Here is a 27,745-nt window from a genome sequence, read left to right on the forward strand (position 1 = left end):
TTTCAACTATACACAGTTTTTCGACCACAATAAGAAAATGAAGAACTCTCTTCGCTATATTTTTTTCTATTAGAGCTCTCTGACTGGCCAAATCTCGTAACGTAAACCTTCTGACTTTAGGTCACTGGACGATGCAGCAAATGCGGGGTTGCTAAAAGAGCCAACGAATACTAAGTCTCCCTTAATCTCCTTTCCATCTTATGAGTTCGCGTGTTCTTTATTACGTTTGCGATCTTTGCGCCTGCTTTTAAGAAAACAGCTGACCACAGTGATTGCTGCCACAACTACAAACATGGCTGCAACTGAAACAGCGGCAAATATATACCATGGTGTGCTGTTGGATACAACATCTGCAACTGAAAAAAATAACAGCTTTATTAGTAGACAAATAGAGAAAGTTGTTGTGGGGCTACCTAATAAATCATCTATATAACCTGATTTCCTGCATAGTGGTAAATGCTAAGGTGGTAGGTTGAAATAAGGAGAGCTCATCATATGTTATGGGTTTCCCAAGCCAGGTTGCTTCATAGTGGTGTAGTTTATCATTTCTTCACTAAAAACTAAACGGTTTTTACCAGCTGACTGTTCTTGTGCTTCCTGAAAGTGTTCTAGCAAGTGCTTTTTCCGCCTATAAAAGACTTTTCCAGAATTGACTTGTCTCTCAATACACCCACCCGCGAGTTATTCTTGTTTTCTCAGCTAAACAGTGCGTTACCAGACTGTATTAGAAGAAGTGATTTTGCAGAGTTTAAAAGGAACATTCAGAGCACGACTTTTGTTTAATTTAGAAACATGCTTATATATAGATTTTTTTGCGCTAAATATTTGTAGATTCTAGTTTCTTCTAAGTGTGTAACGTATGTTTGTAACGTATTTTAGTGTATAACTTAGTCAGGGACGGCGGAGCCGGGGGGGGGCTGGGGGGGCTTTAGCCTCCCCACTTTTTCCGAAAAAAATAAAGACTTACTAAGAGAAGAGTCTCTTAAGCCCCCCCTCCCCCACTTCAAGTCACAAGTCAGCCCCCCCACCTGGAAAAATGCTCCGCCGTCCCTGTTAGTGTAGCATTTAGTGTATTTTATTGTATTTTATTGTATTTCTCGAAGATATTAGCATACTAATATTAATAATATTATTAGCTACTCTAAAATTCGAGAGAAAATAAAGTCTATGTTATGTTATTTTCGTCTACTTTCTGGTCATTCTGTTTTGATTTATCCCACAGCTTCGATAGTGATTTCTCAGGTCCGTCAAGTTCTTTACGTGATATTTGGTGTTGATCTCAATGCGATAAGGGCCAACTATTTTACAAGTAAATGCAAATCATTCAGCTCAATGATCATTGTTCTAACATTCGCGTTCGCATAAATTGTCGACACCTAGTAGAGTTCCCAACTGGCCAATAAGGGTGTCAAATGAGGAGGTCAGAAGATAGACAAGGACTTGCACCATCAGTGAACAGATAAGGAGGCGAACGTGGCGATGGATTGGCCATGTATTGCGCATGGACCACCAGCAAAATCCGCGCATCGCGCTAACATGGGCACCAGAGGGAAGGAGGAGCAGGGGGCGTCCGAAGGAAACATGGAGGAGAACAGTAGAGGGTGAGAGGCGGAAGATGGGTTTTGCCACCTGGGCAGAGGCGGTCAATGCTGCGGAAGACAGGGTAGAGTGGAGGAAACTGATCAAAGGCCCTATTCCCCCAGAGGAGAAATAAAGGATTCAGAGAGAGTAGAGTTCCCAACATCGTTGCCCTTTTCCACAAAAAAACAAAACAAAACAAAAAAAAAACAGGTCAATATTCAATGTTCCTTGCAATGAGGCTTCTCTACACTCTCATCAACATAAAGTCCATTTGTTTTTTCTAGCTTACAATTAAACTTCGTGAGATAAAACTGATGTCATAACAAACGATAGAATATAAAGTTTTCGGCAGTCTCATCGCTTCCACTGTAATGTGACTATTTATTACAGGTCATGACCATCAATGAATTGAAACTCTGTAACATTCCTCAGAAAAACCAAAAACGCCGCTGACTTGTTCCCTTTCTGGGCAAGAGTTTTCAAAGGGGATTTTAAAGCTTCTGTGGTTTTGTGCTCAGTCTGGCATACTGTAAAACGAAAAAGCTCCAGTCTAATTCCACGTTAAGCGTCACTAGCTACAAGTGTATCATTATTAAAATGTAAATGTTATCCTGATTTTTAAATTAAATTCAAACTTTAAACGAAAACTGCAACTTAATTTTAAAAGTTCAGATCATTTTGGCTTTTGAAATTAAATAGTTTCGACATTTAAGCATAAAACTGAGCGGAGAAGTATTATTTTCTGTCCCATCTTCACTGCGCTGAGCTAAAATTGGTGTCTGTGACGGCGCTAGAGCCTTGCACGTACTCAAAAATGATACTGAGCAAGTTATGCAGTTTGCAATTAAAAATTTAGGTGGCCATGGAGCCACGAAAAATAGTCTTTAAGGAATCATTCTGCAAATTTTGGTGCTTTTATCCACCACGTAACGATTTCGTCCTAAATTTGTGCTAAGCAACCTGACTACTAAAGTCACCCAAAGTTACGGCGACTTCAGGTCCCAGAGTAGGGCTAAGTAAGTTCAATGTTGTTTCTCTTAAGGTTCGGAGAATCAGAGATCAGACCAAAAGGAGGAACATCTTTTTGTTTCTGAAAGACCAAGAAGCTAAGATATATTTTTTTTTACAAAAAAACTTACTATGAACCAAATGATGAAAATGGTTGGAAAAAGGAATGGGGCAGTGAGCTATTTTTCTCACGTGGCACAAAGCATAGCAAAGGTGTGTTAATTAATCCCACAGTGCAAATTCAAGTTGATTATTCTTATACCAACACTTCAGGCAAGAAGTGTTAATTACGACCTGTAGCGACGTGTTACAGGACAAAATGTAGTTCAGGGGACCATTAGCTCAGTCAGACTACGTCTTCTTGGATCAGATACCTTCTTTATTCTTCAGCTATTACTCAGCCGTTGCCGGCAGACAACTCTTAAACTAACATAAAAAACTGGCAACTAAGTAAGCTTGCATTACGTCCATATTGCATTGTGATTGGCCAAAAGGAAAATTCCTTTGGACGTTCCTGAAAACTATAGGAATAGCAGTGTCTTTGATAGTAGAAAATGTGCTTTGAGTTCGTAGTAAAATTTAAGTGAGTAGACACCACAACTAAATTTTAAACTTTCGCTTAACTAAAACTATCTTTCAAAGCCAGCGCTATCTCTAAATCGGAATGTTTAGTACCAATCACTGGCTGGACAGCATGCGTCGAAACCAGAACGGACGTGATCCAATTTTCTTCAAGCAGCACACAAACACAAAAAAATCAAATTTATATTGTGAGACTTAGTAGTAAATATTTCCACGTACACAAGTAAACCTCAATTAAAGTGTTCCATGGTTCAATGACATCGGAAACTGACGTTTCCGCAGTTCTTTTCAAATGCACGGCCAACGTACTCACTAAAGAAGGCTTACGTCCAACGCAATTAACTAAGATCGCATAACTTAACTCACAACATTTTTCTTTAACTAAATTCTCTTTAAGTAAAGCTGAAAGCACAAACACTCGTACTTGCCATCCTAATATCACCATAATTAATGAACTCAATGAACTTATATTGCGCAAGTATCAATCAAGGATTTTCACTTGCGCATTACAATATTCCACCATGTCGTGATAGGCATTAAAACACTTTTGAAAACATTTTGGCAAAGTTACCCGAAAGATTGAAAAAAAGATGTCTTCGACAAAAGAAACTTTATTTCTTCGACTAAACTTCAGTGGTGGTTTACAAGTGGAAGTAATTACATTATTGACAAACAGAATATTACCTGGTATTATAGGAATCAACCGTAGGAAAGTTCGGTAAAAGTTAATTGACTGAGTAAGAGGATTAGAGTGGCAAGTTGTATTTGTTCAGAACACTTCACACTTATTCCTATGCCAAGGAAGGTTTGCCTACGTGATAGTTTTGTTTACACTAAATCTCTTGAATAGCTCATGCCAAATTCGAGGCCTAATTTAGGGCATATTTTTTTTCAACGTACGCGTTAGCCATCGCATTTGCCCGTTGAAATTTTTTATTGTTGTTTTTTTTTAGCTCGAAAACAATAAAACGTTCCAACGAGCAAAGGCGACGGCTTTACGCGTATGTTGCAGATAAATACAACCTAAAAAGAGAAGTTCATTCTAAAATGGCACTTTTTTCTTCTTCACGGAAACGAAAAGGTAATACAAACACGTTATAAACCAAAATCTCAGCTGCCAAAGAGTATTCAAACCCTATGAAATAATTGTCTGAAGTACAAAAATTGAAAACCGGCCGCCGCCATCTTGGAGTAACTTAGCAGCCTGGCGATGTATACGTGTCGTCAGTGAGCTCAACTTTTGCTATCTCTTGTAGTTTCTTTCGTGCAAAATGATGCTGTACAAACAGCTATTTCGAAAAACATATACACCTAAATCGCCAGGCTGCTAATTTACTCCAAGATGGCGGCGGCAGGTTCTCGATTTTCGGACTTCTTCAGACAAGGATTTCATAAGGTTTGAATTTTCTTTGGAAGCTGAAATTTTGGCGACTTACATACTTGGAATTACCTAATCGTTGGCGTGAAGAGAGAAAAGTGCCATTTTGGAAAAATAAACAAAAGAAGTATTGCAACATAAAAATATCCTTCAACAGATGGTCATACCTGAAAGATAGAATGATAATGGTGACTCAATGGTAGCTACGTTGTCTTTAAAGAATGTACGTATTGTAGTAAAAGTGGAAATTACTCTAAGTGTATCGCCAATCATGGAAGGTAAAATGAAGGAATATGTGCCCTAAGCTAAACACGATTCCACTCCCATAATTCATATCGCGTTTATTGTAGTCCTTAAAATAGTCCTTTCGACAGCCTCCTAGCCTGATGTGGGCAAAACGCGTTCGAGTAATACTTAGCTAGCAGCAAGAATGAAAGTTAAGGCCCAAGCATACGGTGAAATATTGCGCGTAACTTTTCGCGCAAAATAGACTGCATCGTGTCCAACGCAAATTTTACTCCATTGTTCTACTTAGGAATTGTTGTGTGTAACTCATGGTCGCGTGTAACTTCAAAGTTGGATGCACGATATAACTTATTAACTATGTGCAATAAATTGTCATTCAACAAAAACTTAATAATAATCGCAACTTATGGAAGGCTGATCAGTTTTCTTCCTTTTTGCCAACTAAAAAAAACAACTCTTACCGTTCCTTATGCAGTCTGTATTCTGGATGTTCGTCTTGTCAATACGAAACATCCACCGACCGGGTTTCCGCACATTAGACTGGCTAGGGAGGTTTATAACTTGATGGGTACGAGACCCTGGGATACTAAAATATCGTCTACCGTCACCCGCATTGAAGCCTGCCTGCCAATGAAATAGATAAACACTTATTAATAATGGATAACTTTTGCTCTGTTTGTAAGATTGGATGTTGTTTGTTGTCGTTTGGTTGTTCGGTCGGTGGGTTGGTTCGTGCGTGGGTGGGTTGTTCGGCTGGTTGCTTGCCTGGTTGCTTGGTCGGTCAGTCGGTCGGTTGTTTGGCAAGTGTTCATTGCCAACCTGCTATCGACTCCGAGAAAATTGCGATAATTTTGATGCTCCTCTAATAATTCTTTTAGAGTGGTAAGGAAACCAGGATAAAGTTAATGCAGTGCTGTGGGACATTTTTCTCTAGTACGATTTACAGTACAACAAAAAATTGGTATACCTGTGCTGGAGTACCTCCGAGTCCTGTGCCGCTTCCTGAGCTGGCAGTACCAGTTGTCCACGTTATTTTGTTATAATTAAAGATTACAAAAGAATGCCTGCCATTTGTAATGAGAACCGCTTGGAAATTGTTCCTCTTAAAATAAAACGAAAATTAACAATTAGTTAAGCAGTCCCAGGATACTCGCATTAAAAGTGACTATAATTTGCGATTGTGAGATTTCGATTCCATTCAAAATCGAAATGAAAAATTGCATGGACGTTTCTCGGTTAAGTTTTGCCTAGATTGCGTGTGTGTGTGTGTGTGTGAAGGGGGAAAGGTGGTTTAATCTAAGGCTACCTACCTACCTACCTTCACTGGGTTTTTGGTTTGACCAGGTACATAAAAAACTCGACCTAACCTGGATGTCTCTTAAACGATTTGTACTTGTAGATAACTAGGTTCGTATCAGGTTTCCACTAAGGATCATTCGATTGTGGCATTCTTCTTCGACATCTTCGTCGACCGTCAATCCTCATATTCTTGGTATTGTTATTGCTTTTCTTGTCACACTCACAGTTTACATTTAAAACTGCCAAAGCTCTTACCTTACTTGCGTTCTCTCCACTAGCCCCATAAAAAGCAACTTCATACCACGTGGCGATATATAACCACGTGGCTTTGAATGTGTGCTGCTCAAAAAAATTAGCTCTGACGTCATCAGTGGCTCGTTGAAGGAGTTTAGGATCTGTAGTCTCTCTGTAGAACACATCTCCTCCATAGTTTGTATCAACATCAGCCCAAAATGGCGCCACCAGTCGACGATTATCGTCAAGAGGGAAAGCATCTGGTGTGTATTGTGAAACTTGGACCAGGAAGGAAATTACACCATTGGTGTTGACCTGAAGGAATGAATTCAGCCCAAAACAACAACAAACTGTTTGTCTGTGGTTCTAAATAGAAACATCTTAAATAACCTGACGTTTAAACGTCCTTATTCGTTGTAGCACAATATTTCAGAGAAAACGTATCCACTGAATTGGTTTTCATTTCAATGCAATGTTCGATTTCTTTAACAAAACTACTCTTCTAAATAATGCCAGCTGCAGATATTTATTGCTTCTTACTACACAGAGCCTTATGGTTTCCAAAATGTAGTTGGTAGTCTCCAAGAGTATTTAGCTTCCTATACATCTGTAGCCAAGGTTTTGATATAGAGCAATCACTTTACATGCATTACGGATCCAAAAGTCTCTCAAGGTCCCTTAATCGATATAAACATAATTTAATCTATTTTTCAACCCCCTCTGCATTGTGCTAACTTTTTTGAGGGTATTCAAGTTAAATCAATATTGTATACTTACAAACAGAGAATTGTGTTTCTGGTCGAAAAAAGGAAATGGAATCGATATCGGTATTGTCCCAGAACTCCCGTCATCATTTGCTGGAAGAAGCTGGTCGCCTTGGCCTTGTCCAAAAGGATAAAAATCTGGAAGTATAATAATGGCATCTGAAGTAAGAATTGAATCGTAGACGAAAAAAAGTAGCGGCATCAGTATACGTAAGTCTTCTGTTTAGATTCGAAGGATGACTGCGTCTGTGATAGACTTCATGAAACATTAGTCAGCATGGTCAGGGGTAAACTGAATCTCAGCGTTCGACTTGACGGCTACAGTTGTTATTCGACAACCACGTGATCGCGCGCTAATGCAGAACCAATACATTAAAATCAAGAATTTTGTAATAGGTACGATAAACGAAATGATAATATTAGTACAGGAGATCACACCTCCTCGAGTAAAAAGGTGCGAGTTGAAAGTTCTTAAATTCCACTTCACTTTTTTTCATAATATCACGAGTACCTTTTAACCACGAACTGTACGAGAAGGTGCGATTTTTAGGCGAGGACGTAGTCTCGAGCCTAATGTTGTAAAGCGGATCGTGGAATGGCGCTACGACGGGCGACGGGCGACGGGCGACGGGCGATGTGAATATGAACCGAACCGAAGGGGAATAATAACTAAAAACGTGAGATTGTTTGAGATTTGTTTGCGTCCGCCATCTTGGTTGTTTGGTCGTGCATGTGAGAATAGACCATTTGCACTAGGACGTAAATGCGCAAAGACCTGTCAAGAAATAGAAAACAGGATGATAGCTTTGGAATGAAAATTGACTGAGTTTTGTGTTTTAACCAAGACAGTCAATTGTTGTTCTTTTTCAAGTAAGTTATGTACATTGTGTGGCGGAGTTGACTTGGTAGAAATTCATTCATTGAGGCCGACAACTTGTCTTCGTAAATAATTTAGCCTAATATCTATTTAGCCTAATATAACAGCTTCAAAAAATCGCGAACTGGAAACAGATTGCTTGAAATGACGAGTCTAGGGTATTTCTAAATTTGTGTGGAATCAAGTGCAAGCAAGGCAAGTCATTGATCATGACTTTGTTCATCATCTATTTTCAGACGTTCAACAAACGATCGCTTCCATCGCTCGCAGGTGAATTAATTCTTCACTGAAAAGCTTAGGTTTACCAAATACACAATTGCTCGGCGGGACGGTCAGTTTATTTTTACAACGAGACAGAGAAACGAGTCAAATTAAGCTTCATCGATGGAGGGTCAATCATAAAGGATTTTCAAGCCGATCAATCAAAACTTCCCTGTGCAGGTGAATACAGCTAGATTACTTTTGTTGTTTTTTATCTTAAAATTGTATTTCTTTTTTCGTTAAATTAGAATTGTAATCGCAATGTTCTTTAACATAGCATTGTTTTTACTGGAAATGTCAACTCGTCGAGTAGGAGTTGTGGTTTCAATACAAGCGAGGACAGTGCGAGCAAATATAATTTTATTTACATAATCTTGTTGATGAACGATTACTTGTGAGACTCAAACGGTGAGCCTCAAAGATTTTTACGCGTGTAGACATCATGTACTCTCCAATGTTAAGAAAAGGTAAAATTTAGCGTCTTGGTATATTATTTGAAAATAAAAATAATATTACCTTGCAACGAAAAGTTTTAGGAATTTAAATAAATAACCGCGACTGAGCCTCGACTGGAGGAAACACTCGTTGAAACTTCACTGCAAAACGTTTTTTTTTTTCATTTCAACGGACTTGGTTTTATGTTGAGAGCTTGCTTTTTGCCCTTTAAATTTCGCCCCAGGGACGTCTTCTTCGCTGAGAGTAATTTTCTTTACCTCCATCACGATTTTCTTGGGCGAGCGGGCTTGATGACGATTCAAAATTTCCCGCGAACTTTACTACAACTACCAGAAGTCTTTGCGCATTTACGTCATAATGCAAATGGTCTATTTTTCGCAGCCAGAAGCCTTAACTCGAAGTATAAGATTACTAGCTGATATTTTTTTGCGCTCACTTACAAACATATTGAGATATCATAGTACACAAAACCCTTATCGACACACCGATAGGTCGAGGGACTAAACTAAATTGTGGTTTACGAGCTGGTGAGTGCTGTTTCGGCCAGACCTTTGTCTTTCAAGACTGAGGTTGAACTGAATATAAAGCATTGAAAGCACTATAAGCACTATCAGAATTGAAATATTTGTGATCTGAACTACTGGCGACATTGTAACCTGAGCTTTAACTGAAGACGAGAAGTGCAGAAGAAGTATACTGCCATAACTGCTGAGGCTACAAAAGATAAAAAGGTGAGCTATATAAAGTTTATATTTGCTTGTACTTCATTGAATACCCTATTGATGAATAATATAATTGTCAAAGTATTTATTGAATCGAATTAACGATTTTAAAAGTTAAATAACTGCCAGATGTTGTTATATTTAATTTGCTGGAATTTATAGATCACCAAGCATTGAGAGCTAGAGCTTCATTCGCGATTCCTTCTGTCAACAGAACGTTTTCATAATACTAGGTGATTTTATCATTGATTTTATTAATGGTATACAAAGCAGCAGTAAATATAAACAAATGATTGTAAAATATGGATACAAACAAACTTATTTCATGCTTTACCACTGATAACAGAACTACAATTGATCACATTTATACAAATCTAAATAAATCAAGAGTCCAAACTGGTGTTCTCGAAACACACTTCAGTGACCTTAAAGCTGTGTGGTTACCAACCAGAAAAGAGTATATACATTTTTGTAGGCTATGATAACTAGTAAATGATTTAAGAAGCATAATGTACATGTAGAAAGATGAGTTTCATAAAAAAGGAAAATTTAAGTGAATTCAGTAACTACTTATGTTGCATTAAATTGTTGTAGTTAATCAGTCTTGGTGTCTAAACAAATATGTGTAAAACAGTTACGTATTAAATTTTTTAACTATTGATTCTTTCTTTTATTATGTTTACAGAACAGAAATAAAAAACAACAGAAAACATCCAAGATACAGTTTTCAAAGAATCCACTGACTGGTGTGTTTTGTCCTAATTGCTTCAATATTTTTATTGCGGTTTTCAGTGGAATGCGAACTCTGAAATTCAATCCTCGACCAACGGTTTACGCTTTTTGCTGCCGTCAATCATCTTAGCGGACCTCTCGGGAAACATAAGTTCACTTCAACCGGGTTAAAAGGTCACGACTGTCAGTTGTGTTTGTAGATTTCGATCCATTTTGTTTGTTTCTGTTTGTCATGGTTCGTTGGCAGTCGCCATAATTGTGATTGACGGCAGCGAAAAACGCTGAAAACACTGAAAACGCCAATAATCTGCACTTTTCAAGAAGCAGTATGAAAGTGTGATTGTGGCTATTGCATTGGAACTGGTTACACTGCAACAGGCTATTGGCCACTATTCTGCCTCTATGTAATATGTACATAATAAAAAGCCCAATCCTCACTACGAATGACAGATATATTTAAACAAAACACAGTGAAAACTATGTAGCAATAACACCTGAGTTAAAAAACGGTGTTAAACATCTCTGGATTAACCACTAAAAGCCTTAAATTCAAATTCATCACTGGCAAACCACTGTATCACCTCTACATCCTAGAGTCCACTTGTACTGTATCAAGATTTCGGACTTATTGGAATTAATCTTGCATCAGGAATTGTACAGATAGTTCAAACAACTATCAGCCCCAGTTAACAAGAGTAAATCACGATACAATATCAACTTTTCTTCCTGCAAACTTGTACTTTCTTGCACTGCATGTTTTACCTCTAAATGATATTAAGTGTTTGGACTTACTGGACAAAGCTTACGTTACAGATTGTACAGTCAGTGCAGACAACTATCAGCCACATTTAAACAAGAGGCATTTAAATACATTATTTCAAGACATTATTTTTCTGCCGAAGTTGTGGCAGTTTCCTTGCTGTCTAGTACAGTTGCAAAATATGTTGCATTCCATTGTCAAAAGTCATGATAAAAGACATCTTATTAGAATTGTTCAAATTAAAATGCTAATTTTGTGATCAAAGCAGCTTAATACTTGCCTTTTATTAATTAACATTGGTTAGAAACTAACCTTCTTACCTTGGAATGCACAACTAAGAACAACACCGGAAAACATCTTTTTTCAAAACTTTATTTACCTGACAAACCCATTTCCCCCCCTTTATAGCAAATGACTCAGTGTCTCAACTTTCGACTTAAAGCGAGGAGCCCCAAAGGGTGACCACTTTTAATGTATTCACATTCTTTCTTGCAGATTTAATCCAATCAGAAGCTCTTCACAGCTTTTGATTGGAAAACGACTGCATGAAAGAATGTGAATTAATTAATGGTGGTCACACTTTTGGGCTCCTTGCTGTAAATCACACTTTAATTGACGATATCAATTTCGGCGTTCATGGTCAATTACTTGGATATATCTTTTCGACTCACATTTTAACTCAATAGACATTTTTAGCTTTGTATGTAAATTGCCCATTTCAAATCACATGATGCTCCCCAGAGAACTTGTTTTTTTAAGTATCTGAATACCAAGAGAATTTGTTTGAATTTGAAAGAAGTGATTCTCAAGAGTGATATCACATAGTCTGAAATGGGACAACCAACAAACGAAGCCCTAAAGGTCTATTCTCAGTTCTTTGTCTGGAATATATATAAAACATACCGACTTGCTTTACTGGAACGTCCTCGCCTTAGTATGCATTGCATACCGTTTATTTATTCATAGTATTTTCATCAAAATCACGATTCAGAACCTTAAAGACTTTCCTTTACCACATAGTTAAACCCTCAGTCAGTCAGTCAGTCAGTCAGTCAGTCAGTCAGTCAGTCAGTCAGTCAGTCAGTCAGTCAGTCAGTCAGTCAGTCAGTCAGTCAGCCACTCAGTTTGTCAGTCACTCAGTCAGTAACTTGGGCAGTCAGTCGGTCAGTCAGTCAGTCAGTCAGTCAGTCTTATGGATGGTTTTCCATGCGCAGTAAGCATAGAAATTGTCATTAAACAATTGTTAATAATCGCAACTGATGGGAGGCTGATCAGTTGCTTTCTTTTCATCCTACTAAAAAACAGGTCTTACCATGAATTATGGAGCCTCTTTTTTCGATGTCTGACTTGTCAATACGAAACATCCACCGACCGGGTTTCCACACATTGGACTTGCTTGGTAGGTTAATTACCTCACGGCTACGAGACCCGGGGATACTAAAATATCGTCTACCGTCACCTGCATTGAAGCCCGCCTGTCGGTGAAATAGATTTATATGGTGCTCATCAATAAATGGATAACTTTTTTGGTTTGTTTGTAAGAAGGACTGTTTTTTTCTGTTTTTTTTTTCTATTGTTTTTTTTTTTTGGTTGGTTGCTTAGTTGCCTGATTTCTTGGTCGGCTGGTTGGTTGGTTTTAAGTGCCCAACTGTTATCAACTCCGACAAATTACCATAGTTTTTGTGCTCTTCTAGTAATTCTTTTAGAGTGCCAAGGAAACCAGGATAGAGTCAATTCTGTGCTGTAAGGCATTTTTTAATAAGCCTTACAGTGGAGCCTCCAGATTTTAAGTTTATATCGTTGTTCTTGATATCATGTACAAATTAAGTATCAAGTAAACGAAAGACGTTGGTATACCTGTGCTGGAGTACCTCCGAGTCCTGTATTGTCCCCAGAGTTGGCAGTACCAGTTGTCCACGTAACCTTGTTATAGTTAAAGATTGCAAAAGAATGACTTCCGTTTGTAATGAGAACCGCTTGGAAATTGTTCCTCTTAAAATAAAAAGGAAAAAGAACAATAAGTTTAACCGGCCTAGATACTCGGATTAAAAGTGACTATACAATTTACAATTTTGAGACTTTTGGGGAATTACAGTGGGTTCCTGGTTTTTCTAAATAATTTTTAAGAGTTTTTTTTCAAGTTTTAAAGCAAAATAACTTTGTCATTTTTTTGGGTTTGAAGCAAAATCATCCCATCAATTCCATCCAAAAACGAAATGGAAAATGCAAGGACGATTCTTGGTTTAGTTTTGTAGTAAAAGCTGAGGACTTGTAGACTTTATTAAACATTTACCTATCTACCCACCCACCCACCATTCCACCCACCAACCCATCCACTCACCCATCTACCTAACCACCGACCCAACTACCCACCCACGCTACCACCTACTTACCTAGCCACCCACCCACCCATATACCTAACTACCTGCCTACCTACCTACCTACCAAGCCACCCACCTACCTACGTTAACCACCCACCCACCCACCCACTCACCTACCTAACAACCCACCTACCTACCTACCCAACCACCCATAAACCTGCCTACCGTTCCACCCACCTACCTACCTACCCAACCACTCACCCACCCACCTACCCTCCTACCTAACTACCTACCTACCTAACTGCCTACCTACCTAACCAACCACCCACCCACCCACCCACCCATTTACCTACCTACCTTTCTATATACCTACCTAACAACCCACCCAACAACCCACCTACCTGCCCACCCACCTACCTACCTACCTACCTACCTACCTACCTACCTACCTACCTACCTACCTACCTACCTACCTACCTACCTACCTACCAACCTACCTACCCACCTACCCAAACACCCACCTACCCATCCACCTACCTACCTATCTACCTGCCTACCTACCTACCTACCTACCTAACCAACTACCCACCCACCCACCTACCTACCTACCTACCTACCTACCTACCTACCTACCTACCTACCTACCTACCTACCTACCTTACTACCTACTTACTTGCCTACCTACCAAGCAACCTACCTACCTAACAACCTACCTACCTACCTACCTTCCAGCCTTCCTACCTAACCACCCACCCACTCATTAATAAAACAGATTTACATGTTTGCCGTGTGGAAGCACGAGGAAGACATCAGGCAGTTGATAAGTCTTTTAAAGTAGCTAAAGGATCTAGCAGCTCTACCTACTCACGTACCCATCTACCTAACCACCGAGTCGTTCTTCTTAGACATCTTCGTCGACCGTCAATACTCATATTCTTGGTACTATTATTTCTTTTCTTGTCACAGTTTACATTTAAAACTGGCAAAGCTCTTACCTTACTTGTGTACTCTCCACTAGCTCCATAGAAAGGAACTTCATACCACGTGGCAATAAATAACCAGGTGGCTTTGAATGTATGATCAAGAAAAAAATTATTTTTGAGGTCATCAGAGGCTTGTTGAAGAAGGTTAGGATCTGTTGTCTCGCGGTAGAACACATTTCCTCCATTACGTGTATCAACATCAGCCCAAAATGGCGCCACCATTCGGCGATTATTACTGAGAGGGAAAGCTTCTGGTGTGTATTGTGTAACTTGCACCAGGAAGGAAATTACACCATTGGTGTTGACCTGAAGGAATGAATTCAGCCCAAAACAACAAAAACTGTCAAAAATTGAAACAGGCAGTGCTTTTTGACGAAATTTTAGAAAAATCTGTAAGAGCGTTTTCAAGTAAATGAAGAATGAAATTTTCACTAAAACCCCGTTTTAATATAATTTAAATTGTTTTGTATTATTTGAGCGCAGTTACTCTCACTAAAATATAAATACTTACACCATCAAAGACCATTAATTAAAAGCGAAAGAGTTTTTGCTTTAATTTGTTAAAATATATCGACTGCCAATTGTAGGAAATTATAAGAAAATAACAAAAACTTCATTCTTGATTTACTCTAAAATTAAACGCTCTTACAGATTTTCCTAAAATTTTGTGTACAGGTAGTCAATCTACTATACTTGAACATATTAAAAAATGAATACCAAGAGTTAATCTAGATTTCGAGAAAATCAAGCTTGTTTGTAAACAAAAGAAAACGTCATTGGTTGCTATGGTAACCGTTGTGATTTAGTGACGAGTAAAAAATTAAAATGCGGTCATATTTGACCATAATGGTGCATTTTGGCAAAAATCGAACATTGGCTTCCTAGATAATTTTAATTTTCAAAACAACCACCCTTCGGCTAAAAAAACTACATCGAGCCTCCTTAACCGAATTGCTAAAAGTGACCGCGCGGATTTTAAGGTTAAGTAAATGCAGCCAGGAGCACGTAATTCCTCAATTTTCTCATTTGTTTCTGAATTTGGAAAATGACATAAAGCCGGTTTGCTGTTAAACACCAAATAACCACTACTTTAACAAGGAGCCAGGGACACTTTGGTTGACGTTTCTAAACTTGAAATTTAATGTTATTTTGCGTCTTTCTATGCGATCATCTTTTTATGACGTTTTAACACATTGCGATGAATTATCTAAGTTAGCGGTATTATATTGGAGTAAAAACCGTCATTATATTTAGCACGATATTTATTCCTGAAGGCGATTTTTTTGTACGCTGTAAAGACACGCCGGACTCGTTGTTACGAGAAATAGGTCCGTACACCCATAATACCCATATTGCATGTCAAGATTAAACAAAATTCAGATGCTGTGGTTGCGCCTTACAAGGTAAAATCAGGATTTTACCATTTCAAAAATGGGCCTAAAATCAGGCGATATAAAGACGGTGTTTGTGCAGAGAAAAACGAGTACTTTAGATAAAGTTTCCGCTTGGCGTTAACTATTCTGCTTATCTTTTTTAAAAGAACCATGTTTTATAAGAACGTCAAGGCTGACATTTGCCCATAAACTTATGAACATATATGTGCTAATATTAGAATATCCCCAGGCTCAGCGCAATTTAACGCGATAGTAAATATAAGTATAGTAACTAGTAGTAATCAGAGATCAGGGTAGTGCGTTCGACCTATAGGTAAAATAGACCCAAGGTAAGCAGGCAGTGGCAAAAAAACCGACATGGTCGGCCTACTTGTAGTATGCCTTATGTCAAAGTTAGTTACTATGCTTCAGTACCGAACCAAACGCGAGGAGGATAAGTGTGAGAAAGATTGTGTGACGAGCCAAAAGAACATATAATGAATGAAATGTTATGTACACAAAAAAAATTATTTATTTCACTTGACCTGTTATCGTTTGGCACTATCGTTTTCCACAAACGTCTGGAAATAGTTTTACTTCTATTTAAAATTCCACAGACATAATTCACACAGTAATCCACTACACGCATATTACATTCACACAACGATTTCCTCGTCAAAACGTATAGTGTTTCTAGGAATAACGATATATCACAAATTCAAAGAAATGATTTAGATCCGTATTATACCCACTCTCGATGCATTTAATTCTAACAATTTGTAGTTTTGTGCAACATATAATAATTGCAGTAAAATACGCTGGTTTACCTACGAACGAACTCCGTACGAAACTACGCATCGACTTACTCGATTTCCACTCTTTTTATGACGTTCGGTGGCTGAAGACAACTCTGCTACCTTGGATGATAACCTTCTAATGTTCTCCATGACATTTTGGCAAAAATACAATTTTGACAACACGTTTTTAACCCTTTTTTTCAAGCAAAATAATGTTTCTAAGCTGCGTTTGGGACGCCATCTTGTTTTACATGAAATCGAGGCCATCTGTGGCTACCAGTTTCCCGGCCGAGAATTGCCCCTGCAAAAATCAATCGGGGCGGCCAATTTGGAGTCCATACACCTGCGCGCGCATTACGGTTCGATTCATTCCGCATAACAGTGCACAGGCATACCAACTCAAAAGACACAGGACGCAAAACAGAATTAGGCTTGCGCTCTCCTTCGTCGAACGCAAATACACATTGTGAATTGTAATGTAACGTTAGACGACATATTCTCGACACTTGTCAACTATTGAAAAGAGATTATAATTTTAGGAGTGCTGTGCAGCTTTACGTATATTACCTGAGGTGTAAAGAAACGAGCTCTTCTAAACGCGCAAAATGTAATCAATACTCGGGGCGATGATCGACATGTTAGTGCTGAAGGTTTATCTTGCATGTGTAATCGTATACTACGTAGCTGAACGTATAAAATAGAGACATTGTTCTACGTTTGTATTGCGCCCACCGATATTCTAGAACAGTGTTTGATGTACTTACGATAAGGTGAGGCCTTAAATGGGTGTATTTTAGAACGTGCAGCAGAGCGTACGAGTTTTCAGATTGTAGAACGTGTAAGGGAACGAAATTGTAGAAATAATAAATCCATTCCTCAAACTTGGGTGTTTGAACATGGACATTCCCCAACGTGTTGCTACATTAGCCGGAATAAGTATGTGAAGATAAAGGAGATGACATTTTATACTTCCTAATTTTTCAACATAATAAAAACTGAGCAATTTTTAGATACATGTATACAGCTTGATATGGCGCACAACTGGCAAGTCCTCTCACCATCAGCATTTGAAAGCGTTGTGAAATTGCTGGTCAAGAGGAAGTGATAGCACTGAAAGGATTCAAAGGTTAGCTGAAACCGACAGGGCTACTTATGATGTTCCGTTTGAAATTTTTACTTGGCCGAAAGCTTCAAACAAACAACGACCTTTCGATATTCTAAACAGTAGTTATTACTTCGACATATGAATAACTGGACAGTGTTTTGCTTTACACAAGCGTCCAGAGAAAACTGATGAAATGAAGGGATTTTCATTACAATACAAGGTCCTTCCACAAAGCAACTTCTCTATATAAAGCCAGCTACAAAATGGCCGTTATTTGCAGATACTTATAGCCTCCTACTCTTAGAAAGCAAAGAATTAATAACTCTTAACTATTTTTTAACGAGGCCATGAGTTGTTCTGTCTCAAGATTATTATTTTAGTTGTACTGTAAGAAACTCGTTTTAATGATGATCGTGTTAAATTGTCTTTCTGTCTTGCACCTATGGGCTAGCTTTGACCGCATAATTATTTATCCGAATGGAAACATTGTTAAAATGGAGAGCTCCGCTTTAAGGCTTGCCAAAATATATATAATTAGCCTAGGGACGACTTCGTTTGCGATCGACTGCATGAAACATTATACATCATCATAAGGGGTAAACTGATTCCCAGCGTTTAGGTTAACAGATCTGATATGGTGCCTTTGTTTTCTCGTGTCTCCGCCCCCTCGTCTGGAACAACTCTCTTGACCACAACTCAGAACGTGTGCTTTAGGTTTTTCCTCGAATGTCTTAATCGGAACAAAAATATTCTAACTCATGATGTTTACTTTTTTATTCGAGTCGGAGGCGGAGATGATTACAAGTCAAAAACTGGCATGAGGAGAAGGCGACAGCTCTACGCGTGCGGGATACAAAATAGCAAGGGGTAATTCACGGAATTGCTTAAATTGACCGTGCGGATTTCAAGGTTAAATAAATGCAGCCAGGAGCACGCAACGCCTCAATTTCCTCATTGGCTTCCGAATTTGGAAAATGAAATAAAGCCGATTTGCCGTTACACAGCAAATAACCACTGCAAGGAAGCCAGGGACATTTTGCTGTGTCAGCTGTTGGTCACGAGACTATACGATTCTAAGCTTGAAATTTAAAACGGTTTAATGCTCCGTTAAGATTATTTTGCGTCTTTCTGTGCGATCGTCTTTCTTTGTCGTCTTACCATATTGCGATCACTTATCTAAGTAAGCGGTACTGGAATTGAAACCTTCGTTATGTTTAGCACGATATTTATACCTTGAGGTGATTTTTTTGTATGCTGAGACACGCCGGGCTCGTTGGTACGAACAATGGTTTGTGCACCCAAAATACCCATTTCAAGATTAAACAAGCCTGAAATGCTGCCGTAGGGCCCTACAAGGTACGATTTGGTATTTACCATTTCCAAATTCGGCCAAAAATTAGGCGATATAAAGACATTGATTGTGCGAAGGAAAATTAATGCCGTAGATAACACTTCCGCTTGGTGTAAACTATTTTCTTTTACAAGAACCATTTTGTATAAGAACGTTTAGGCTGAGATTTACCGCTAAATTTATGAAATATATGTGCTAAACATCCTAACGTTAGACGACATATTCTCGATACTTGACTAGTATTGAAACGGAGATTGCAATTTTACGAGTACTGTACAGCTTTACACACCCTTCGCAAGCGTTGAGTCGTGAAATATTTCCTATGGTTTAACAAAACGAGCACTTCGAAACGCGAAAATGTACTTATCAATACGATAATCGACTTGTTAGTGCTTTTTAGTGCTGTTGATAGCGAATGGCTGTAGTTTTGTCTTTGTGCTGTGTAATCTCATACTCCATAGCTGAAGGCATATTATAGAGACATTGTCTTACGTTTGTATTGCGCCCACCAAATTTATAGAACCGTGATTACTGTACTTACGATAAGGGATAGACTTCTTCCTGAAAGAGGCGTATTTTAGAATGTTGTGCAGAGTGTACGAGTTTCCATACTGTACTGTAGAAGGTGTAAGCGAACGAAATTGTAGGAATAATAAATTCAGTCCTCGAGCGTAAACATTCACCATCGTGTTGCTACATTAGCCGGAATAAATATGTGAAGATAAAGAAGGTGACATTTTCTGCTTCCCAATGTTTCAACATGATCAAAACTGAGCAAATTACAGATATACATAGATAAACAGCTTGATATGGCTCTCGACTGAAAATTATTCTCACCATCAGCATTTGAAAGCGTTGTGAAATTGCTGGTCAAGAGGAAGTAATAGCATTGAAAGGATTGAAAGGTTAGCTGAAACCGACAGGGTAACTTTAAGGAATGATGTTCCGTTCGCTTGTTTGGCTGGAACCTCAAACAAAAAATAACCTTTTAATATTCTAAACAGTAATTACTTTGACATATTTAACAATTACTTGACGGTGATTTCTTTTACAAAAGCTTCCTACTTTGTAAAAGGATAATTACACCGAGAAAACTAAAACAATGAAGGAATTTTAAGTACAGTGCAAGGTTTTTCGCAAAACTACTTCTCTATCGATCTCTAGATAAAGCCAGAAACAAAATGGCCGTTAGGCTAGCTGCAGATATTATTCAGCTAACAATACATCTGTACCCAAGGTTTCGATATCGGGCGACCATTTTACATGCAATCCTTAAATCGAGGTAAACGTTTGTGTAACAAATTATCTATTTTGCAACCCCCTCTGTATTGATGTCAACTTGTTAAAGGTATTCAAGTTAAATCAAAATTGTATACTTACAAACAGAGAATTGTGTTTCTGGTCGAAAAAAGGAAAATGAATCGATATCGGCACTGTTCCAGAACTCTCATCATCATTTGGTTTGAAGGGGCGTATTTTAGAATGGTGCAGCAGAGCGTACGAGTTTTCAGACTGTAGAACGTGTAAGCGAGCGAAATTATAGGAATAACAAATTCAGTCCTCGAACTTGGGTGTTTTAACATGGAAATTTCCCAACGTATTGCTACATTAGCCGGAATAAGTTTGTAAAAATAAAGAAGATGATATAATATGCTTCCCAACTTTTCAACATAATCAAAACTGAGCAAATTACAAATCGCTCATCGCTCTCGACTGGCAACTCTTCTCACCATCAGCATTTGAAAGCGTTGCGAAATTGCTGATCAAGAGGAAGTGATAGCACTAAAAGGATTCAAAGGTTAGCTGAAACCGACTGGGTTAGTTTAAGGAATGATGTTCCGTTCGCTTATTTACCTGGCTGAAAGCTTCAACTGAAACAAAAAATGACTTTAATATTCTAAATAGTAATTACTTCGACATATTAAAAGACTAGACGGCAATTTGTTTTACAAAACGTAATTTTGCCGAGTTGCTATAAGAGTATGTAGCTTACTATACATTTGTAGCCAAGGCTTTAATGTCGAGCGACCACTTTACACGCAGAAAAGAACCAGAAGTCTCTCAAGGTCCCTAAATCGAAGTAAACATTTTTTGTAACAAATTATCTATTTTGCAACCCCCTCTGTATTGATGCCAGCTTATTAAAGGTATTCAAGTTAAATTAAAAATGTATACTTACAAACAGGGAATTGTGTTTCTGATCGAAAAAAGGGAAATGAATCGATATCGGCACTGTTCCAGAACTCTCGTCATCATTTGGTTTGAGACGCTGGTCGCCTTCGCTTTGTCCAAAAGGATAAAAATTTGGAAGTATAATGGCCTGTGAAGCTAGAATTGTATCACAGACGGCAAGAAGTAGCAGCGTCAGTACTACGTTAATCTTCATGTTTATCGCCTGAGAACGACTGCGTCTGCAATCGACTGCATGTAACATCAGTCAGCATCATAAGGGGTAAACTGAATCCCAGCGGTTAAGTTGACAGATCTGATAAGGCGCCTTTGTTTTCTCGTGTCTCCGCCCTCTCGTCTGGAACAACTCTCTTCACCAAAACTGAGCATGTGTGGATTTTTCCTTAGATTATTCTAGCAAAGGATGTTTTTTTTCCTCTTGTCTGAGGCGTTGATGATTGCAAGTCAAAAACCTGCACGAAATCAAAGGGCTACAGCTCTAAGCGTGCGGTATGCAAAATAGCAAGTGGTAATTCCCCGAATTGTGACAGGGCGGATTTCAAGGATAAGTAAACTCAGCCAGGAGTCGTAATCGATTATGGCTCTAAAAATGTGAGCTAAAAAAGATCGTAGGGAAAGACTTACAAGGGCGTATTTTAAAATGTTGTAGCAGAGCCAGGTGTACGAGTTACCAGATTGTAGAACTGTGTAAACGAAGGAAATTGTGGGAATAAAAAATTCAGTCCATAAACTTAAGTATTTGATTACGAACATTCGCCATCGTGTTGCTACATTAGCCGGAATAAATATGTGAAGATAAAGAAGGTGACATTTTCTGCTTCCCAATGTTTCAACATGATCAAAACTGAGCAAATTACAGATATACATAGATAAATAGCTTGATATGGCTCTCGACTGAAAATTATTCTCACCATCAGCATTTGAAAGCGTTGTGAAATTGCTGGTCAAGGGGAAGTGATTGCACCGGCTGAAAGGATTCAAAGGTTAGCTGAAACCGACAGGGTAACTTTAAGGAATGATGTTCCGTTCGCTTGTTTGGCTGGAACCTCAAACAAAAAATAACCTTTTAATATTCTAAACAGTAATTACTTTGACATATTTAACAATTACTTGACGGTGATTTCTTTTACAAAAGCTTCCTACTTTGTAAAAGGATAATTACACCGAGAAAACTAAAACAATGAAGGAATTTTAAGTACAGTGCAAGGTTTTTCGCAAAACTACTTCTCTATCGATCTCTAGATAAAGCCAGAAACAAAATGGCCGTTAGGCTAGCTGCAGATATTATTCAGCTAACAATACATCTGTACCCAAGGTTTCGATATCGGGCGACCATTTTACATGCAATCCTTAAATCGAGGTAAACGTTTGTGTAACAAATTATCTATTTTGCAACCCCCTCTGTATTGATGTCAACTTGTTAAAGGTATTCAAGTTAAATCAAAATTGTATACTTACAAACAGAGAATTGTGTTTCTGGTCGAAAAAAGGAAAATGAATCGATATCGGCACTGTTCCAGAACTCTCATCATCATTTGGTTTGAAGGGGCGTATTTTAGAATGGTGCAGCAGAGCGTACGAGTTTTCAGACTGTAGAACGTGTAAGCGAGCGAAATTATAGGAATAACAAATTCAGTCCTCGAACTTGGGTGTTTTAACATGGAAATTTCCCAACGTATTGCTACATTAGCCGGAATAAGTTTGTAAAAATAAAGAAGATGATATAATATGCTTCCCAACTTTTCAACATAATCAAAACTGAGCAAATTACAAATCGCTCATCGCTCTCGACTGGCAACTCTTCTCACCATCAGCATTTGAAAGCGTTGCGAAATTGCTGATCAAGAGGAAGTGATAGCACTAAAAGGATTCAAAGGTTAGCTGAAACCGACTGGGTTAGTTTAAGGAATGATGTTCCGTTCGCTTATTTACCTGGCTGAAAGCTTCAACTGAAACAAAAAATGACTTTAATATTCTAAATAGTAATTACTTCGACATATTAAAAGACTAGACGGCAATTTGTTTTACAAAACGTAATTTTGCCGAGTTGCTATAAGAGTATGTAGCTTACTATACATTTGTAGCCAAGGCTTTAATGTCGAGCGACCACTTTACACGCAGAAAAGAACCAGAAGTCTCTCAAGGTCCCTAAATCGAAGTAAACATTTTTTGTAACAAATTATCTATTTTGCAACCCCCTCTGTATTGATGCCAGCTTATTAAAGGTATTCAAGTTAAATTAAAAATGTATACTTACAAACAGGGAATTGTGTTTCTGATCGAAAAAAGGGAAATGAATCGATATCGGCACTGTTCCAGAACTCTCGTCATCATTTGGTTGGAGACGCTGGTCGCCTTCGCTTTGTCCAAAAGGGTAAAAATTTGGAAGTATAATGGCCTGTGAAGCTAGAATTGTATCACAGACGGCAAGAAGTAGCAGCGTCAGTACTATGTTAATCTTCATGTATATCGCCTGAGAACGACTGCGTCTGCAATCGACTGCATGTAACATTAGTCAGCATCATAAGGGGTAAACCGAATCCCAGCGTTCAAGTTGACAGATCTGATAAGGCGCCTTTGTTTTCTCGTGTCTCCGCCCTCTCGTCTGGAACAACTCTCTTCACCACCACTGAGCATTTGTGGATTTTTCCTTAGATTATTCTAGCAAAGGATGTTTACTTTTTTCCTCTAGTCTGAGGCGTTGATGATTACAAGTAAAAATCTTGCACGAGATCAAAGGGCGACAGATCTAAGCGTGCGGTATGCAAAATAGCAAGTGTTAATTCAACGAATTGAGACAGGGCGAGTTTCAAGGATTAGTAAACTCAGGCAGGAGTCGTAATCGATTACGGCACTAAAAAGGTGAGCTAAAAAAGATCGTAGAAAAATACTTACAAGGGCGTATTTTACGGATGTTGTAACAGAGTCAGGTGTACGATTTACCAAATTGTAGAACGTGTAAACAAACGAAATTGTGGGAATCAAAAATTCAGTCCATGATTTTGGGTATTTCATTATGAACATTGATCAAAACTGAGCAAATTACAGATAAACATAGATAAATAGCTTGATATGGCTCTCGACTGAAAATTCTTCTCACCATCAGCATTTGAAAGCGTTGTGAAATTGCTGGTCAAGAGGAAGTGATAGCATTGAAAGGATTGAAAGGTTAGCTGAAACCGACAGGGTTACTTTAAGGAATGATGTTCCGTTCGTTTGTTTACTTGGCTGGAAGCTTCAAACAAAAACTGACTCTTAGATATTCTAAATAGTAATTACTTCGACATATTAAACGACTTGACGGTGATTTGTTTTAAAAAAAGCGTCCTACTCCGTAAAGCGTAATCTCATTGATGAAACTGAAATTATGAACGGATAAGGTCCTTCCACAAAACTACTTCTCTATCAATCTCTAATAAAGCTAGAAACAAAATGGCCGTTAGGCTAGCTGCAGATATTTATAGCTTCCTACTACGCAAAGCAATATGTTTAAGTTGTCTCTAAGAGTATTTAAGTTAATTTACTATACATCTGTAGCCAAGGGTTTGATATCGAGCAACCACTTTACATGCAGAACAGAACCAAAAGCCTCTCAAGGTCCCTAAATCGAAGTAAACAATTTTTTGTAACAAATTATCTTTTTTGCAACCCCCTCTGCATTGATGCCAACTTATTAACAGTATTCATGTTAAATCAAAATTGTATACTTACAAACATAGAATTGTGTTTTTGGTCGAAAAAAGGAAATGGAATCGATATCGGTACTGTCCCACAACTCTCGTCATCATTTGGTTTGAAGGGGCGTATTTTAGAATGTTGCAGCAGAGCATACGAGTTTTCAGCCTCTAGAACGTGTAAGCAAGCGAAATTATAGGAAAACCAAATTCAGTCCTCGAGCTTGGGTGTTTTAACATGGAAATTTTCCAACGTATTGCTACATTAGCCGGAATAAGTTTGTAAAAATAAAGAAGATGATATAATATGCTTCCCAACTTTTCAACATAATCAAAACTGAGCAAATTACAAATATACATGGATATACAACTTGACGTCGCTCTCGACTGGTATTTCTTCTCAACATCAGCATTTGGAAGCGTTGAGAAATTGCTGATCAAGAGGAATTGATAGCACTGAAAGGATTCAAAGGTTAGCTGAAACCGACGGGGTTAGTTTAAGGAATGATGTTCCGTTCGCTTATTTACTTGGCTGAAAGCTTCAAACAAAAAATGACTTTAATATTCTAAATAGTAATTACTTCGACAGAATTGACAGTGATTTGTTTTACAAAAGCGTCCTGTTTCGTGAAAGCGTAATCTCGCCGATAAAACTGAAATAATGAACGGAATGGTCCTTCCACAAAACTACTTCTCTAGCGATCTCTAATAAAGCCAGAAACAAATTGGTCGTTAGGCTAGCTGCAGGTATTTATAGCCTCAGTCCTACAACGCATATCCTAATAGTTTCCGGCAAGATGTTTAAGTTGCTATAAGAGTATGTAGCTTACTATACATTTGTAGCCAAGGTTTTAATATCGAGCGACCATTTTACACGCAGAACAGAACCAGAAGTCTCTCAAGGTCCCTTAATCTAAGTTCACATTTTTTGTAACAAATTATCTCTTTTGCAACCCCCTCTGTATTGATGCCAACTTATTAAAGGTATTCAAGTTAAATTAAAAATGTATACTTACAAACAGGGAATTGTGTTTCTGGTCGAAAAAAGGAAAATGAATCGATATCGGCACTGTCCCAGAACTCTCGTCATCATTTGGTTGGAGACGCTGGTCGCCTTCGCTTTGTCCAAAAGGGTAAAAATTTGGAAGTATAATGGCCTGTGAAGCTAGAATTGTATCACAGACGGCAAGAAGTAGCAGCGTCAGTACTATGTTAATCTTCATGTATATCGCCTGAGAACGACTGCGTCTGCAATCGACTGCATGTAACATTAGTCAGCATCATAAGGGGTAAACTGAATCCCAGCGTTCAAGTTGACAGATCTGATAAGGCGCCTTTGTTTTCTCGTGTCTCCGCCCTCTCGTCTGGAACAACTCTCTTCACCACCACTGAGCATGTGTCGATTTTTCCTTAGATTATTCTAGCAAAGGATGTTTACTTTTTTCCTCTAGTCTGAGAGGTTGATGATTGCAAGTAAATAACTTGCACGAGATCAAGTGACGACAGCTCTAGGCGTCCGGTATGCAAAATTGCAAGTGTTAATTCAACGAATTGAGACAGGGCGAGTTTCAAGGATTAGTAAACTCAGGCAGGAGTCGTAATCGATTACAGCACTAAAAAGGTGAGCTAAAAAAGATCGTAGAAAAAGACTTACAAGGGCGTATTTTAGGATGTTGTAACAGAGTCAGGTGTACGATTTACCAGATTGTAGAACGTGTAAACGAACGAAATTGTGGGAATAAATTTTTTTTTTTTTTAAATAAATTTATTCAAATAAAATAAAATGTTACAAGTACAGCACAAGTAAAACTAGAACGATATACAACAAACAAAAAGAGAGAGAAAAAAAAAACGGAAAACTAACTACAGTATAACAATTCTCCAATACACTATCAAGCAATTTTAAATACACTATGTAAAGTATATTTCCATCTCTAACGATTAATTTAATTTGAGAAAGGGTTATTAATCTTTAAGGTTCTACAATAGTTATTAAATTTATTTTGGAATTCTTTTAGACTAAGTTGGCTGTCCCACACTTTATTATGAATTATGTAATGTCTTAGATATATAATAAAGAGGTTTTCTATTTGATTCGTGTTATCAGCTGTTTGATGTTCTGTTCCAAAGAGTAAAGAGTAATTATTTATAATCAGAGACTTGTTTGTTTTCTGCTCAAACCAATTTCGTGCACTGGAAATAAGGTCGAGCACTGATTTGCATTGAAAAAGGCAGTGTTCTATCGAGTCCTCTTGTTCACAATAGATACATTTTGCGTCTTTGACAATATTACAGAATGCCAGCTCTCGTTTAGTAAAAACAATGCGATGTAATAGTTTAAAAGTTGTTTGTAGGACTTTGGTATCTTGGCAAATAGCTTGAGTATGTTTAAGACAGTTTTCACATTCTTTTGTTACATCACTATTAAAATAGTTGGACCATTTCCGAAAGCCTGTGGGCTGCGTGTACCTTCCTTCAATGAATAGTCTGTAAAAGTCGTTACATTTTAATTTAAATATATCTATTTTGGTATTTGGTCCTAAAGCTACTGGTTTACCATTATGGAAAATCTCCTTATCGATGCTATTATTTTTGCCTAAAAGAAACAGGCGTTTTGGAATCGCTGATATCATCTGATAGAACTGAAGAAAGCTCGATTTAACGTTCTTGTATCTATTAGTAAAGTCATTGTAAGTCATTATCGCGCCATTGTCTTTTAACAGATCTTGGACAGTAACAATATTATTATTAAACCAGGATTTCCAAAACACGGTCTTTTTGTCAATAAGAATCAATTTGTTGTTGAATAGAACGAATTTTTCTAGATTTTCTTTGTCGTAGAGGCATTTTAGTTCTTTAAAATACAATAACATATTTCTGTAAAATGCTGGGATTTGTTTGTCCAAGCTCTTCTCATCATAATTACATTTCAGTATAAATTCAATTCCACCCAGTTTGTCTAAGAAGTGTTGTGGTATTGTCTTCCACTTACATGGCCTACCATACAAAAGCCGACTGATCCAACGTAACCTCAGTGCTTTATTCATCAAA

The 27,745-nt window shown here is 38.0% G+C and overlaps 1 protein-coding gene across 2 annotated transcripts; it reads right to left on the minus strand.

Moving 5' to 3' along the window:
- Positions 1-2,928: 2,928 nt before the first annotated feature.
- Positions 2,929-26,078, minus strand: LOC144644625 (dendrite extension defective protein 1-like). 2 transcript variants are annotated; one of them, XM_078504155.1, is made up of 9 exons: positions 25,711-26,078; positions 14,217-14,510; positions 12,758-12,892; positions 12,213-12,375; positions 7,106-7,230; positions 6,350-6,643; positions 5,763-5,897; positions 5,257-5,419; positions 2,929-4,716 (listed from the first exon to the last, which is right to left on the minus strand). In XM_078504155.1, exons 1-9 carry the CDS (start codon positions 25,963-25,965, stop codon positions 4,700-4,702), a joined length of 1,581 nt encoding a protein of 526 aa, XP_078360281.1. In that variant the 5' UTR covers positions 25,966-26,078; the 3' UTR covers positions 2,929-4,699. The 2 variants fall into 2 exon arrangements, with proteins under 2 accessions (XP_078360281.1, XP_078360282.1); XM_078504156.1 differs by lacking the exon at positions 25,711-26,078 and adding an exon at positions 21,010-21,252.
- Between the last annotated feature and the right edge of the window lie 1,667 nt (positions 26,079-27,745).

The sequence above is a fragment of the Oculina patagonica genome, chromosome 2 (assembly GCF_052425735.1).
Source record: "Oculina patagonica isolate OP01 chromosome 2, crgOcupat, whole genome shotgun sequence".
NCBI classification, from domain to species: domain Eukaryota; kingdom Metazoa; phylum Cnidaria; class Anthozoa; order Scleractinia; family Oculinidae; genus Oculina; species Oculina patagonica.

Bases quoted from the DNA above. Each gene is read 5' to 3' on its own strand.
- LOC144644625 (XM_078504155.1), bottom strand. From the start codon at position 25,965: ATGTTACATGCAGTCGATTGCAGACGCAGTCGTTCTCAGGCGATATAC. The intron at 12,893-14,216 runs GTAAGAGCTTTG...TTTTATTTTAAG, and splicing joins GTGGAGAGTACACAAGTAAG to AGGAACAATTTCCAAGCGGT. The intron at 7,231-12,212 runs GTAAGACCTGTT...TTATACTTCCAG, and splicing joins AAGAGGCTCCATAATTCATG to ATTTTTATCCTTTTGGACAA.